Source organism: Typopeltis vanoorti, chromosome 5 (genome assembly GCF_054136105.1).
Source record: "Typopeltis vanoorti isolate ZY-2024b chromosome 5, IOZ_Tvanoo_1.0, whole genome shotgun sequence".
Lineage (NCBI taxonomy): Eukaryota > Metazoa > Arthropoda > Arachnida > Uropygi > Thelyphonidae > Typopeltis > Typopeltis vanoorti.
This window is the reverse complement of record NC_143553.1, coordinates 5,795,537-5,811,675: the sequence shown is the minus strand read 5'-3', so window position 1 is coordinate 5,811,675 and position 16,139 is coordinate 5,795,537. Positions and strand designations below refer to the sequence as shown.

The following is a 16,139-nucleotide window of genomic DNA, read 5'->3' as shown; positions in this document are numbered from 1 at the left end:
CTTTCAATCTCTGCCTCACCCACTGTATTTGCCAGACCTGGCCCCATCTGATTATTTCCAATCCCCAAATTTAAAGAAACACTTGAAAGGAACTTTGCTCATGAAACCCAACAGAAAATATACAACTTGGGCTTTCAATCTCTGCCTCACCCACTGTATTTGCCAGACCTGGCCCCATCTGATTATTTCCAATCCCCAAATTTAAAGAAACACTTGAAAGGAACAAAATTTACTACAGATAATGAAATCTTATCTGCAGCTGAGGACTAGTTTGTGCAACAAGGAAGACTTTTTCCTCCGAGGATTGCAAATGATGCAGAAGCATTGTAAGAAGTGTATAACATTTCATGGGGAATATGTAAAATAATGTGTAGGTGACATGGTTCTAACTCAATTCCTTCTTGGTGATTATCACAACTTTTTAGCCTCTGTACATCTTAGATGTCTGGGGATACAAATCTGTGTGTAAGCTAGATTTAGAGTTTAGTTTCAGGTGGTTCTTTTTTATTTTAAGTTATCCAAGTAAGAGTTGTCCACTCTGGATAGATGTTGAAAGTTTTTTCATTTGGTTATTCTATAAATTAAACATGCCAAGAAATTATATTCTCAGTTTCATCCTTTATGCAAGTCTAAACAAACAAAGTTTGCACATTAAGTAGCTTCACGTCTGGGCTAACCGTATATAGAAGCTAATGACATCACACATCAACTGCCCATAATGGAATGGGGAAACTACCCAGACCAGTTTCAACCTATATTGAGATGAAAAAGTAAAAAGGTGCTCATCATAGGCCAAGAGCAGTTAGTATAGGGGTGCAAGAGAGCCTGATTATATATTAGGAGAAAGAAAAGACAGATAGATAGTATGAGAGAAAATGCCTCATCTCTTTTATATCATCACATAGCCAAAGGCTATTAGTTTTCCTTTTTTTCCAGTCTCATGCAGTTGAACAACCAAAAGACCAATTGAAACTAAAGCACAAAAATGACCGATACCCAGGTGTCTCAGTTAACCACCTTAAGTTGGCCTTCACTGGCTTGGACTGCTCTCCAGTCATCCCTGCAGTTGACCATGAGACAACATTGAACTAAGAGGATGGAACCATTTAAAACACCTCTCATAGTAAAAATAGAGAGAATTTTATCTTCCCCTGGTGAATATTGCATAATGTGGGTGGTCTACACTAGCCAGTGAAAAATTTGATATCTCCAGAATGATTCTTTCTAAATACAAAAATTGTCCAAAAACAATAAAATTTCCACAATACAATATTATAAAGCATTTGTATGTCATATTGCTGGTTTACAAAACCATGTTTCTTTCTAACCTTCTATAATCAGTATTTTAATTCATTAATTATAAAAATCAAAATTCTCTTCCCATTCATAGAAAACATATTAAAATTCATAGAATGTGTAGATAGGAAGTTAGTAATGATGTAAAATTTTCATACGCCAGGGGTCGGCAACCTTTTCAGACTAGTGAGCCATATTCAACTTTTATTTTTAATAATCGGGCCGCAAGTGTTTAATTAAGAGAAAATAGTGAGTGAAAAAAAAAACTTAAGTTATCAATTTTTATGATATCAATCTTGAAAAACACAGAAATATTTAAAGTATGAGATATGAAACAAGCATGAAAATTAAACTCAACGAAAAATTATCATCTAAAAACAAAGTAAGATAGTTTATGCATCACAATATGTGTGTCTCTCTGATTAATGTGCCTTTTGTGATTGCTTTCCTTTAGCCAAATTATCTAGATCCACTTTATAACCTGAGGTGCAAATTTGAATCAAAGCATGCAAATGTTCATCAGTCAGTCGAGAAGAAAAATTTTTTTTTCTAAAATTCATGGCGGCAAAAAATGCTTGTTTACAAATGGATGGGATTCCAAATGCGACTATCATCTTTGCGAAACTGATTAATCCTTCAAATTTTTTTGGTAAGCATCAATAAAATTTTTGGACATTTTCTAATGAAAATGAGTTCTTTAATGTTTCATTGTGTTGTAATTCTAAAACTTCCATCTGTAGCTGGTTTGGTACATCATCAATGTCGACATTAAAAGGGTTCAAAAATAATCGCATTTCGATGCTATTTTTATGAAAATCCACAAATCTTGTTGAAAATTCTGTTTGTAAATCTTCAATAGTACCAACAAAAAAATTTCCTTTTGTGTTTGCCATTCAACTTAGATGCAAATTTGCAACAAATATATTAATGTAAATTTTCTTCCATCATATGTTTCTTCAACAGACATAGTTTGCTTTCAAAAGCTTTTATGTCAGAAAACAGTTCTGCTAGTAATTTACCTTGGCCCTGCAGGTTCAAATTAGGTTCATTAAGGTACATTGTAATATCTACCATAAATGCAAGAAACATAATCCATTTTTTATTTGAAAGTTGTGGGACAGTATTTGTGTTGTCATGAAAATATCTATTTCTTCACATAATTAAAAAAAAATCTTTTTAGCATAGCACCTCTGCTTAACCATCTAACAACTGAGTAAAAGATAACATCCTCATACTCCAATTCTATTTCTATCAAAAATTCTTGAAATTGGCAGTGTTTCAGACCGTTGCATCAGAGGTAATTTACAATTGATATCACGATGTCCATAACATCTTTAATTGATGATAAAATTTTGCAACAAAGTTTTCCTGATAAATGATGCAATAGAACACCATTGGATTATCATAACCTAAATTCTGTAATTCCGCACAAATTCAACCTACTGCACTGGTGTTAGAGCCACAAATATTTCTTCTACCATCAGTTGTCATATTATATACCTTATTTGCCAGAGTATAATACGCACCCCTTTTTTGTACACATTTTTTAGGAAAACAACTTTATCACTGAATATTATAATGAATTTACAGTATTTCAAATATAAAGTAATAAGTAGGTCTACTTTCAACAAATACCTAATCTAACTAGGAAAGAGTACCCACCTTTTAATCTTCCTGTTTCCATGTTCTTTAGCATACGCAATCGCACGTAGCTTGTATGCAATATTATAGTAATGCGGACGTTTTTCAGCCATACTTTGCCAAAAAATTTAGAGAAAATTTAATGGCAGATCTGTGATTTGACAGCTAAGATCATTGATGACAGCGCATCCACTGAACCCTACATAACTGGAATGCTCTCACACACCGCAAGGAAGCAAGAAAGAAATCACGTAACTCGGAACAGAGAAAATTTCCAGAAATGAAAGTAATAAAAAACTGAGCATCGGTGTATAAGACACACCCTGTTTTTCAGACCTATTTTCTAAGAAAAAAGGTGCGTCTTATACGCCGGCAAATACGGTAATTTTTTTCCAGTCGTCACTTATCAGTGCAGTGCTAAACTTTCTGGCATCCAGTACGAATTCAGCAAAATTTAATTTAATTATTATGAATCAATACCTTTCCATCGTGATTCTCTTGGAATCGGTACTTTTTTTTTTCTTCTTTCAAATTCTAAAGAATCAATAGTTTCTTTTACCTTTATGAACAAGTCATTGTGGGTTGTAGTACCTTTTAAACCACACAAACTGGCTGATTCTTCATGAACATCAAAGTCACTATCGATGCCCCAAATAAATATCATTAATTGCGGAGTGCCTGTTACTTCAGTACTTTCATCCATTGCCTGAGCGTAACACTCAAATGATTTTGCTTTAAATTTAAGCTTCTCAAATAAATTGATACCGATTTCTTCTACTCGTCATGTACAAGTCCTGACAGATAACTATTTTGAAATAATGTCTTCTTTTCTGGGCATATTTGTTCATTTCAGCTAATAAACATCGGTTAATAAATTCTGAATGTGTATAACACCTTCCTTCTTTCGCAACAAGTTCTCCTACGACATAACTAGTACGAACAATCGATTCATTATGAATATGTTTGCTTCTTAAATATGTTTTGCTGAGCAGTCAAAGAAGTTTGTAATTCATTAATTTGACTTTTTCCAAGTTCACGGTTCGAATCCGTGTATTAACTTTCATGTTCATTCTCATAATGACGTCTGATATTATATTTTTTCATAACAGCAACACGTTTATGACAAGTAAGACAAAGGGGCTTACCCCCATTTTCAATAAAGAAGTACTTGCTGTTCCAATCATTAAACCTTCTTCCTTCATCTGCAATTTTACGTGTTCTTGAACCCATTTTTGAAATTATTTTTAACAAATATACATCATCTGAAAATAATAGTTGATGTTATTAATGACTCACACCAAGTTGCATAGCGATATCATGAAGTATAGGTATAAAATTGTTTTTAATTTATTATTCATATTATAAAATGTATTATTTAAATAATTCAACATACGGGACACGTGCCATGTAAGTATGGTCAACCTTTTATGGGCCGCCAAAAATGCACGTTTGGGCCACATGCGACCCGCCGATTGCCAACTCCTGCTGTACACTGCTGGAAGGTACACGTCATTAATTTGATGAAGTATTAACTTTGTGTCCGCGCGGTTAGCCTAGTGGCTTTGCGCTTCGCAACCATATGCCTGGGGAAGGAGTGTCCTTGGTTCGATTCCCGTCGGAGACGTGAGGAGCTGAAGGATCTTCCTCAGGCATAGCTAAGTTAGCCGGTCTTGGGCGTGGGCAGTAGGGTTTTTTCCGCCAGTTTAACTGGTGTTTTTCATCCCGCAAGCAGTCAAACCGGCCCCTTGAACACACAGGGATACAGCCAAGAATACCTTGAGGCATAGGAATGACCATTCTATCCTCGTATTTCGGTTACGAAATCCAAGCATGCTTGGAAGGTTGTGGGCCTTAAAGGCCTGTTAAAGCCATTGGGATAGATTAACTTTGTAAAAACATTCTGAAAACATTAGTTCCCTTATATAAAAATGTCAGTGCTATGGTTTCCCAGAATCTGAATACGCTGATCTCAAGATAAACGTCAAGGGATTTAAGACTGAATGATCTCTGTGTTTCTTCAAATTAACACTGCCAAACATAACTGCAGACATGTATAATATCCAGTTCAAAGTATTCTGGATTTTAATTTTTCACACTAGTGTTTAAGATTACTAGAGTGTCTAAGCTTTAAAAAAATAAATCATACTGACAGATAAAGCATAACTTTCAGCCTTTTCAATAAAAATTTCAACTACAGTATATCACATTCTAAACATTCATAATCAAGTTGGCATGATTTACTTACCACAAATAGCCATCTTATGTTTGATACTATGTCACTGTTAAGTCATATCTTTCCATCTGAAAAGTCATTCTGAATAGCTAGTAATAAATAACTGGAAAGTTGGCCTGTTGAGCTTTATATATAAACAGAAAGAGATGGTTTGTAGAAGAACAAAATAAGATGTTTTGGGTAGTTCCATAAAGAACTAAATGTAGCTTGGAAAACAGACATTTTATACATGTAATATTAAAAGAAACTTTCTGGATGTTTTGTCATTCAATTCAAGAAAGGAAGGAAATATATATGATATTTCATTGGTGGACTTAGTATTAGATAATCTGCGAGCTCTATAAGAGATTAACCAGGGTTCATTTTATATCATCTTAATCATTCAAATAAGAAAAGCATGGTTTCACAATGAGGAATAAAAATTGTCTCTCACCTAAGGAGAATAATGTTCACATTCATGGCCAGCTGATAGCAGAGTGGAAATGTTATCTATTCTGCTACCAGCAAGTTCATTTATCTAGTCAGTCAAACACGCTTTTTACTTTTTTTTTTTTTTTTTAAATGGCACTTACAGATATCTGAAAAGTTACATTTATTACCTGATATACTGTAATGGATGGCTCTGATGAATAACTATTTCACAAGTTGGACAAGTATTGTTGTCTTCCAAGTGTTTTACAAGACAGCTTTTGCAAACTGAAAGAAACAAAACAGTAGTGAATAAAAATATTAATACAAATAATTAATATCACAGTGAAAAGAAAATGCTAATCAAGCAAATGTTATTTCTTATTATCAATTCCTGATACATACCCTTAATAGGTATACGGGTACTATGAGAGTACTATAAAATAAAATTTGCATTATTAGCTTCTTAATAACAGTTTTCTTTCATGTTCTGTTATTTGTAAGTTCTTGAACACTGACGAATCTCAAATTATGGTCCTTTAAGTCAAGTCATTGCTAGATGCATCAATGCAGGTCTTTCTCTGAGCTTTTTCCCACCTTCCTGGCATCAAGCATCTGTTTACTGCTATTGATGGCAATGTTTGCTTCCATAATTTTTTTGTTAGAGTTCTCTTATCAATGGTTCAGTTTCAGTCTGTTTTGCAGGCCTGGTTGGCTGAGTGGTTAACATATTCACTCTCTAACCAAGAGACTGGGAGTTCGAATCCTGCCAAAGGCATGGATGTTTGTGATTATCTTACTAACCAATTACTATATGTATTGCTGTGACCTGTGTCCTGGTGCAGTATGCCCCTTGATGTCTTTGTGGCATAAAAATAATAAAATCAGTTTGTTTTATTTCTAACTTACCTCTAAGATCGATAAGTTAAAACCGTTTTGAAACAGTCTTGTATACCGACATTACCTTGACATCCAGTGAACATAAGTCAGATGAATATAGTATTGAGATGTCAGACCTGGTCACATGGCACATTGTTGCAATTAGCCGTGTAACTTCTCTCAGAGCCTAATTCATTGATATATTGGTCTTTGATATATGTGGACTAAAGCTAAGATGAGATCTTAGTTTTTATTACATTGGGCTGGGCAGTATGTCATTTTGCTAGTCTCTATAAATCTGTGAACATTAAATTTATTCCGAAATATAACATCTATATAAAATAAAGAACCGAGATGAATAGTTCAGATTTTGGTATCAGTTTAATGCACTTTCCTTTATAATGAGATCCATAAGGATGATGATGATGAACAGGGCTTGATAAATGCATGTCTGCTCATCCATGACGAATAAATCAGTTTTATTTACATAATGCTAATTCTGTTTCATGTTTTTGTATGTTTACCTTACTGATGTCTACTAGGAAATGCTAGTCACTGCCTGTTTTTATCAATTATCACTTATTTTGTAGTAATGCAATATGACCAATCAGTGGATAGAATATGCATGTATCATTTAATCTTTAGAGAGCATTAAGCTGTACTGCAAAGTTACTATTAATTGTCACACATGCCATCCTAAAATAGATATGCTGTGGATGGAGGTAATGAGTTCATTTCTTATCCAGAAGTATTTATTATCCCCAAAATATTCCTTTATATTGATTATAACTTAAATGTTTACAGTTTCTTTGAATTACTGCTATGCCTTTCAACATTTGTTTATAATGGCAGAGAAGAACTGTTGCATTTTTTCCAGAAAAGTGACTTGAGATGTATTATAAGCATTAGAAGTGAAAACATAGCATAAAATAGAATCATTTGTTAAAAAAAACAAAAAAAAAACTTGTTTTAAAATGCATGAAGGTTTTCTTCACAGATGAATATTAATATATAAGTGGTTAACATATTTTCTTCAACACTAGTAGTTATACAAGGATTAATAACACATGGGTGATATAATAAGAAACCATGGCAGAGTACACCAGGCTAACATCTGATTAGTGAGATATTTACCTGACTGGCCAGCAAGCAGAAAAGTTTTCAAGCCCTGATGATGAATAATACTGAACTGCTAACTTGTAATTTCTATTTGCTCTGTATAATGTTTACATCATATAATTAGAATTCTGAATAATTTTTCACTTAGAATTTTTTATAATTTTAAATGAAATTTTTTATAATTTCACTTAAAATTTTTTTAAGTGAAAATTATAAAATAATTTTATAATTTTTTTCCATATCTATAAAACAAATTGTGGTTATTCTCATTATTTTTCAAATATTTGCTTAAAATAAAATCTGTTCCTGAAAACAGATGTTTACTTTAGTTCTGTTCAAATCCAGCTTATTCATCTTCACCTTATATATATATATATATATATATATATTCAAATCTATATTCAATCTATATAAATACATATTCAAATATATATAATCAGATTTGAATATATATATATATTCAAATCCAGTTTATTCATCTTCACCTTATATATACATATATATATATATAAAGCCTCTTCTTAAGTATGCTTGCATAAATCTTACTTGAAACACTCAGCAAGGAAAATTTATAACTCGCATTTGTAATTTCCTGTTTTATAGATGACTGCTATGAGAGTTCTGCTCCAATAAACTGAAATTTATTCTTCTTGACCAGCCCTTTGAATTATGCAATATAGTCACTATTAAACTTTTACACCTTATATGAGCACTTAAGATCAAATATTATCCTCCTTTCCACATTTCAGGTTTCTGATGACTTGCACCTCAAATACGTATTTAGATGATATACTCCTAACTGCATTCCTCTGAATATTTTCTACTATTATTAAATGAAAGAGGTGATATAACAATTGTTCGAAGTAATCTAAAGACATATAGAACACATTTTTAATTTTCAAGTCACTTAACTCTGATTGCTTTTACAGTACTCTTTCTTTGATTTCTTGCAATGATGTTTATTTACACTGCTTTTGCACATAGCTTTTCTGTATTCAGCTGCTGCTGATTTACTTACCAAGAACTTTGATATTTTATCTTTTTTGTAACTGTCTCTAACTTCTTTAGGCCACGATGAAGTTCAGCATTTCTATCTGCAAACGATTTCATCATGTGCCTTCCTGGATGAATCAATCAACATTTTCAAACCATTTGTCTAATAATATTTTTATATTTGATTCTGCAGTTCATCTCTCAAAGCTGCTCAACTCTGATTTTTTTAATTATTTTAAACTTATAAATTTCCAATGTGATGTTTTATATTTTGCTCAAACACTAAATGGCGACTCCTTTCTATTTCACATCTATATGCTTTTGTATCCTGAATATGTTCAAAGATATCACTATCCACAATAATAGCCAATAAGACTTATTTTTTATCTTCTGTCCATCTGAATTTATGCATATCTTTATGTTGGAAAATGTGTCAGAAAGACTAGTCTCTAAACAGAAAGGCAGGTACCTATTATTAGTTTTGCTCATTTCTCCAAATGTTTACAAGCATTTCTATATGCCTGGTATTTATTTCTTGCTGTTTAGATCTCCAACAAGAGATGTTAAAATTCCTCCTTATGTGGGACAAATAGGCATAAAAATTTCACTGTCCAAGTTCACTCACATTACTCAACTTGGAACTGCCATAAAAGAAAAGTCTGTCTTCATATTTAGTTTTGAATAGTCTAGATACTCCTTCTTTCCTTTCACTGATCACTATCGCCTGAATTGAACATTGTGTAGTTATTTAGTAGTATCTGTTTTAGTCTTCTTAATCTTAGTAATACCAATTAGAACAACATGTACTTCTTTAATTCTTACCATCAATACTTAGCATGACTGTGCCTGTCTTCAATCTACTGAGAATGAATTTGAGTAGCTGATTATTCAATAATATTCACCATGGTTCCGTGATGAAAACAGTGGGATCTTATTTAACCAAGTGATGCCCCAACCATCATGACATATCACATTGTACCAACATTTCTGTTTTGGGTTTAGGCCAATAGGAATACACTTTGGTCAGTTAAATCCCAAATTTCCAGCCCAACCTCATTTACTCAGTATCCATCCAAATCAATACTTAATAATGGGGCTCACAACAAGAAGGTAAGATGGACAACAAGTTCTAGTTGGATGTCCACATTTCTTACAGGGTATATGGAGGTATCTTCACCTTACTTATCTGGTCCTTCAGCGATTTCTGATTTATACTGCAATTACTAAAATGAACAATTGGCTTAAGTAATGTCATCTCATCAAAAGTACCTCATATGAGCCAAAGCACTGAGGAAATGGGAGATGTGGAGATGGAAGAAATGATGTTAATCATTATGGAATTGCTCACATGTGAGAAAGGAATTTGCATTCTCAACTGTTAAATCAATGTTAGCCAAGTATTCATTTCTAAATTGAGACTAACCTGCTTATGTCTCAGTACTTGACTCACTTTTGAATAAAATGTCAAAATCGTGAGTGATGAAACCAGTAGCAATGTGTGCAGCATTTTAACTTTCTTTGCATTCCTTTACAATATTGCTTCATTTTGCTCTTTGTGTCAATGTGTCAATACTGTTAGAGGACATTAAACAAGATAACTATATTTAAATACGGTCAAGTGAGGAGGGGGGGGGGGGGGAGGCTCCATTTTACTTTATTTAGGCTGAATTTCTCAGGAGATCAACAACAACATAAGAAACAAACTATATTCCAAATTTCATTAAAATCTGTTGAATGATGAGGTGGCTGTAGAAGCGGCAGCCCTCCCTACAATTACTCTTCATTTCAGCCTGAATGGGTTAAATTTCTTTAGAGGATATTAAGCAATGAGAAAAGTAATAACAAGAACCAACTTTTATACTGACTGTCTATTCCAGTGATTCTTAACCTTTTCAAAGTCATTGAACACTTTTGATTATAAGAAAAATGTGGGGAACACCAAAAGCATTAGGGTAATAAAACTAACAATAAAAATATGCATGGACTTGCCTTTTATAAAAATGGAACTTATTTTAATGCGATACTTGAGCTTGTCAGCTTTTGCAGATTTCAGCAGTATCAGGTCTAATATTAATATAGCTCTATCTATATTAGGAAGTCTTTCATGTGCTTTTTAATTTTTATATTGGTTAATATTGAGAAACTGAGCCCACACAAATATGACGTTGAAAACTGTAACAAAATTTTCAGTGCTCTTGTGGAGAGAGCTGGGTATTCGGTTTGGAGAAAAATCCAAAATTCCTCAAGAGTTATTTCAGAGAATTTCATTTTTAGAGTGCGATCCATTGACAAGATAACTAATTGTTCTTCTTGTAATGAAAATTCACAAACCAATGCATTAAATGTGCCAAATGGATTTCGTATCCAGTCATAATTGTGTGTATTTAAGGAAGGAAAGTAACTTAAAGTCATTTCTTCCAGAATTGTTCAATGTTCTGTTATAACAGAAATAATTCCCTCGACATTTTTATTATGGAGCGAAGGAAACGTATCTACTGTATTTTTTTCTGATATGCAGTTTTTCCAAAAGAGATACTTTTTTCTGAAAAGCTTACAATTTGTCAGTGGATGTCAAAACATTTTCATTTTTCCCTTGGATACTTGTATTAACGCTATTTAAGTAATTAAAAAGATCGGCTAAATATGCCATTATAGCACACCAAATATCATTTAGAAAAAAGACCATTAATTCATTCTTAAGTTCTAAACTCCTGGATAACCATCTTATTTCAGTGTGCAAAAGCAAAGTTTTTTAAAAAGGCGTGCTTTTAAAAGTCTTGACTTGATGTAATTCACCATATTCACAACTTGGTCTAGTACAGGTTTTAATATTGCCACTAATGTTTTTCAAACTAGGGATCCTCTGTGGAAAAAAAACAGTGCGTAGATATAATGTATTCTGCAAACACATGACCTATAAATGATATTCCATTGATTTGGAAATCAATGCGCAATCTTCAGTTGTTAGGATCAGAGTAGCCAATTACACTCAGAACTGTGTCATCTGACATCTTTCACTGGTAGAACAGTTAATGTCTATTCTGTTCTACTGTTAATGTCTACTGGTCTATTTTAATAATGCAAAAAAATCTGATGTCTTGCTATGGAGCAAGAGGTGCAAATAAGTAATTCCCTATTTTCAAATTTTTTCACATAACTTAAATAAATTTTATAACAGCTTACGTAGATGAAATATATAGCAAGTTCACCAGAATTAAAGAAAGATTGGTACTATCAACATAAGAAGCCTGAATGGCAAAGAAATGAAGCTAGCTGAGGAATTAGATAAGTAGCATAACGACATAATAGGGGTGAACCATAACAAATAAGACAAAAACTGCTAGATCTTTCTGAGCAATAAATACAAAATGTTATATTCAGACAATGACAATCAAGGAAAAGGAGTAGCAGCCATAGTATTCAACACTAAATAAGAGGCTAATCTTCTTGAATGGAGAACCTGTGGAACAAGTAAAACATTTCAGCTACTTAGGCACGATTTTTACTGAAGATGGTAAATTAAATATAGAAATAGACAACAGAATCAGCAAAGCTGGTATGGTGGGAAGTCAACTGAATAAATTCATATGGAATAAGAAAGAAATTAGTCGGAACACTAAATTAGCTGTATACAAGACGGTGTTCAAACCAGTTTTAACTTATGGATCTGAGAGCTGGGTCAGAAGTAAAACTCTTGACCAAAGATTAGAGACCGCAGATATGAGAGTCCTGAGAAAGATTAGAGGTGTGAACAGATGGCATCAATGCCAATATCATATTAAAAATGAGGATATTAGGAAAGAACTTGACATTGTCAGCATCCAGGAATGCGTTAGCAGAGCTAATCTCAGGTGGTATGGTCACTTAAATAGAATGGGAAAGGAAAGATTAGCAAAACAAGTGTTCTCTGCCAGGTTGGCAGGAAAACGACCCAGAGGAAGACCAAGATATAGGTGGATTGATACGGTACAAAGTGCCTTAGACGATAGAAATATAAGATCTGATAATGTTGGAGTCTTGACAAGTAACAGACTGATTTGGAGGAAAATTGTAGATAGGAAGTTAGTAATGATGTAATTTTTTCATGTAGTACTGTCATATCCTGTACACCCCTTGAGGGTACATGGCAGGAATTTGATGATGATGATGATGATCTTCTTGAATGGCAGGCAATTTCAAGTAGAGTGATGTAGGCAAATATCAGAATGGGGAACTGGACAAAGAGACTTATTTGTGTGTATTGGCCCACAGAAGGTTCTCCTAAGGTAGAAGTGGGGCAATTTTTTGAGGCTTCAGAAAAAAGCAACTGACACAATGAAAAATTGGTCCATGTTGGGGATCTAAATAGCAGAGTAGAAAATGATTGTCAGACATACAAAATTATTTTGGAAAAATTTAAAGAAAAGAGCAAAGCTAATAATAATGGCATATACTTGTTGAATTTCTGCTCAGGACATGGACTGGTTATTACTAAAACCATGTTCCATCATAAAAATGTGCACAAATTCACATGGAGAGAACAGCCAAGGAATAAGAAAAGTCTCATTGACTATATTATGTTGATAGTGATGTTTTCTCTCTGACACTACAGTGTACAGAGAGATTTGAAATTGGAAGTGATCACCATTTAGTCTTAAGCAGGTTAAAATTGAATTTCATATTGAAAAGAAGAACATGTAGGAAAGTTTTAAAACGAATAAAAGTTGAGCAGCTCTCAGATGTGAACTGCCGACTAAAATATACAAACATTATTCAAGAAAAAATGAAAGAGTTTGAGAACAGGAATCAAACCTTGGAGATTCAGTGGCAAACTCTGAAGAAAACATCGATTTTGCCAGAGGCATGTGGTGAGGTTGTTTGCAAGGAGAGAAAAATCAGAACTCCCTGGTGGACAAAGGAAATTAAAGAGGCAGTGAAGGAAAAGAAGAACGCATATCAAAAGTTCCTGGCAAATAAGTCAGCTTGTGCTCTTAGAAAATACAGAGACAAATGTAAGAAAGCTAAACAAAAGTCATGGGAAGACTTTGGTAAGAACACAGAAAATAAATATCAAGACGGTGGCAAGATATTCTGGAGGTTGTTGAAGAAGCTCAGAAATGGAGGAAAGAGTGTTGTAAAAAGAATTAGAGATGATAAAGGTGATATGAAAACTGAAGAAAAAGATATCCTTGAAGTAAGGAGTAATTACTTAAAAATTGCTAAATGAAATTAGCAGTGATGACAACACAGTGATAAAAAACACTGACCAGGCATGCAATCAGGAATACATATCCATGCTCGAAGTAGAAAAAGACATCAAAAGTCTGAAATGTGGAAAGGCAGCTGGAGTAGATGATATTAGACCAGAAATGCGCAAGTATGGAGGTATAAAAAGTTTTACAGTGGCTACACTGCATAGTTAGAGGTTGTGGACAGAAGGATGAATTCCAGATGATTGGAGTACAGCTCTCATAGTACCCATATTATTATTATGGGCAACTTCAAGGAGTTGATAGACTCAAAGAGGGAGGCCCTAACATCATGTCAAGAACAACTATTTGACATTCACACAGAATCTATCATACCTCACCTTAAACTCATTCACAGTCACTGCACCCAAAACAGACTCTGGCGCAGCTTATTCCACTCATTCACCACTGTCCAAGCAAAAAACCTAGCTCTAACACCCTTGCTAACCACACACTTGTCCAGTTTCCATGCATGACCCCTAGTCCTCCCACCACCAGTCCTATTCTCAAAAGTATCCTCTGAAATAATCTTATAGAAACCCTTCAGTAATTTGAATATCTCAATCATATCACCCCTTTTTCGCCTATCAACCAATTTCTATAACCCACAAATCTTCAACCTGTTCTCATAAGGTTCATTCCATAGACCTGCTATCATCTTGGTCACTTATCTCTGGATCCTCTCCACCTCCTTCCCATCAAGAAGAAACCCTGGCATCCATATCTGGGCACAGCAGTCTAGATGTCAAGGTCTTATCAAGGCTCGATACAGAGGAACAATAACCTGTTTGTCGCTGCTTGTTAAAGTATTTTTCAGCAACCAAGTGATTTGATCAGCTGTTCCACTAATGTGATATACTGCTGCTAATCTTTCCACCCCAATATGCATAACCTTACACTTTGCCACATTAAATTGACATCCATTCTCCTTAGCCCAGTCTTCCAAACTATCCAAATCATCCTGCAAAATTTTGACATCCTGTGCACTCACTATTGCTCTACCCAACTTTGCATCATCAGCAAACAAATGAACACTTCCTCTCAGATTCTTTCCTATATCGTTAATGAACAAACTGAGCAGTAGTGGTCCAAGAACAGAACACTGCGGCACACCACTAGTCACAGGCCGTCTTTTGGACTCTACTCCTGAATAAACCACTCTCTGATATCTCTCCAGCAACCACACTCCTATCCATCTCACCAACCCTATATCCATCCCCATATGCTGCAGTTTACTGATTAGAGTTCCATGTGGTATCCTGTCAAAAGCCTTAGCAAGGTCCAGTAGAAGCACTGTAAACCCATTACCCTTATCCAGTTCAGCCGTCACTGTGTTATAAAATGTGAGCAAGTTACTGAGGCATGATCTACCCTTCACAAAACCATGCTGTCCCCCATACATTATCCCATTTTCATCTATTCAATCCTGTATTTTCCTAGACTATTTTATCCAAGACCTTGACAACGATTCCTGACATGCTAATCGGTCGGTAATTTACAACAGCAGTCTTGGACCTTCCTTTATGCAGTGGAACTATTTTCCCTTCTTTCCACCCCCTCGGGACTAACTCAGAACCGAGACTCAAATTAAACAAAATGGTCAAGGGCACTGACAATTCTTTAGCCGCTTCACATACAACACGAGCTGGTTATACCATCCAATCCCACAGATGTATTGACATTGAGGTTTTGCAATAGACTATTCACCACAATTCCCGTATAAGCTACTGGTTCATTCATTCCTGCAATGTCACCACCTGGATGATATAACTCTTGCAAAGTGCTCGCTAGAAATTCAACTATATCAACTGATTCAGTTACCTCCCTACCATCGGCATTCTTTAAAATCATTCTGCAATATACATTTTTTCTTTTACTTGCAACACATCGGAAAACTGTTTAGGATTCTCTTTAGCCTGCATGGCCAATGTTCTTTCGTAATCCTTTTTTGCTTTTCTCACCACACTCATTACCCTTTGGGCCTGTGCTTTATACCTTTCATGTGCCTGCCGGTCACCTTTCTCCTTAAATTCCCTCCATAGTTGTTTCTTTTTTCTTTTTTACAGCTCAAGCTTAATGGTGTTATTCATCCACTTAACCCCTACTTGATTTATTATTCAGACTCTAGGTATACAGTCAGCCATTGGCTCCTACAAACACTTCTTAACCGCCTCCCATGCACTATCAACATCCAGCCCTTGCAGTTTTACATGCCATGGCACTGAACCAATCAAACTCCTAAGCTTGTCATACTTAACTTTCAACATCTTTCTCTAAATCCAGAGTAATTTATTAAAAAGGTGGCACACCATTTGGCAACTCCTTTAGGTAAAGATGACCTT

At 34.4% G+C, this 16,139-nt stretch overlaps 1 protein-coding gene across 4 annotated transcripts in view; it reads right to left on the bottom strand.

Moving 5' to 3' along the window:
• The window catches only part of l(3)73Ah (polycomb group ring finger 3-like lethal (3) 73Ah), a 203,041-nt gene that overhangs the window by 108,877 nt on the left and 78,025 nt on the right, over window positions 1-16,139 (bottom strand). For all 4 annotated transcript variants that reach the window (XM_090393034.1, XM_090393035.1, XM_090393037.1 and 1 more), the window contains one exon: window positions 5,770-5,866. In XM_090393034.1, the coding sequence (XP_090249160.1) occupies window positions 5,770-5,866 (97 nt within the window). The remainder of the gene's footprint in view (window positions 1-5,769; window positions 5,867-16,139) is intronic.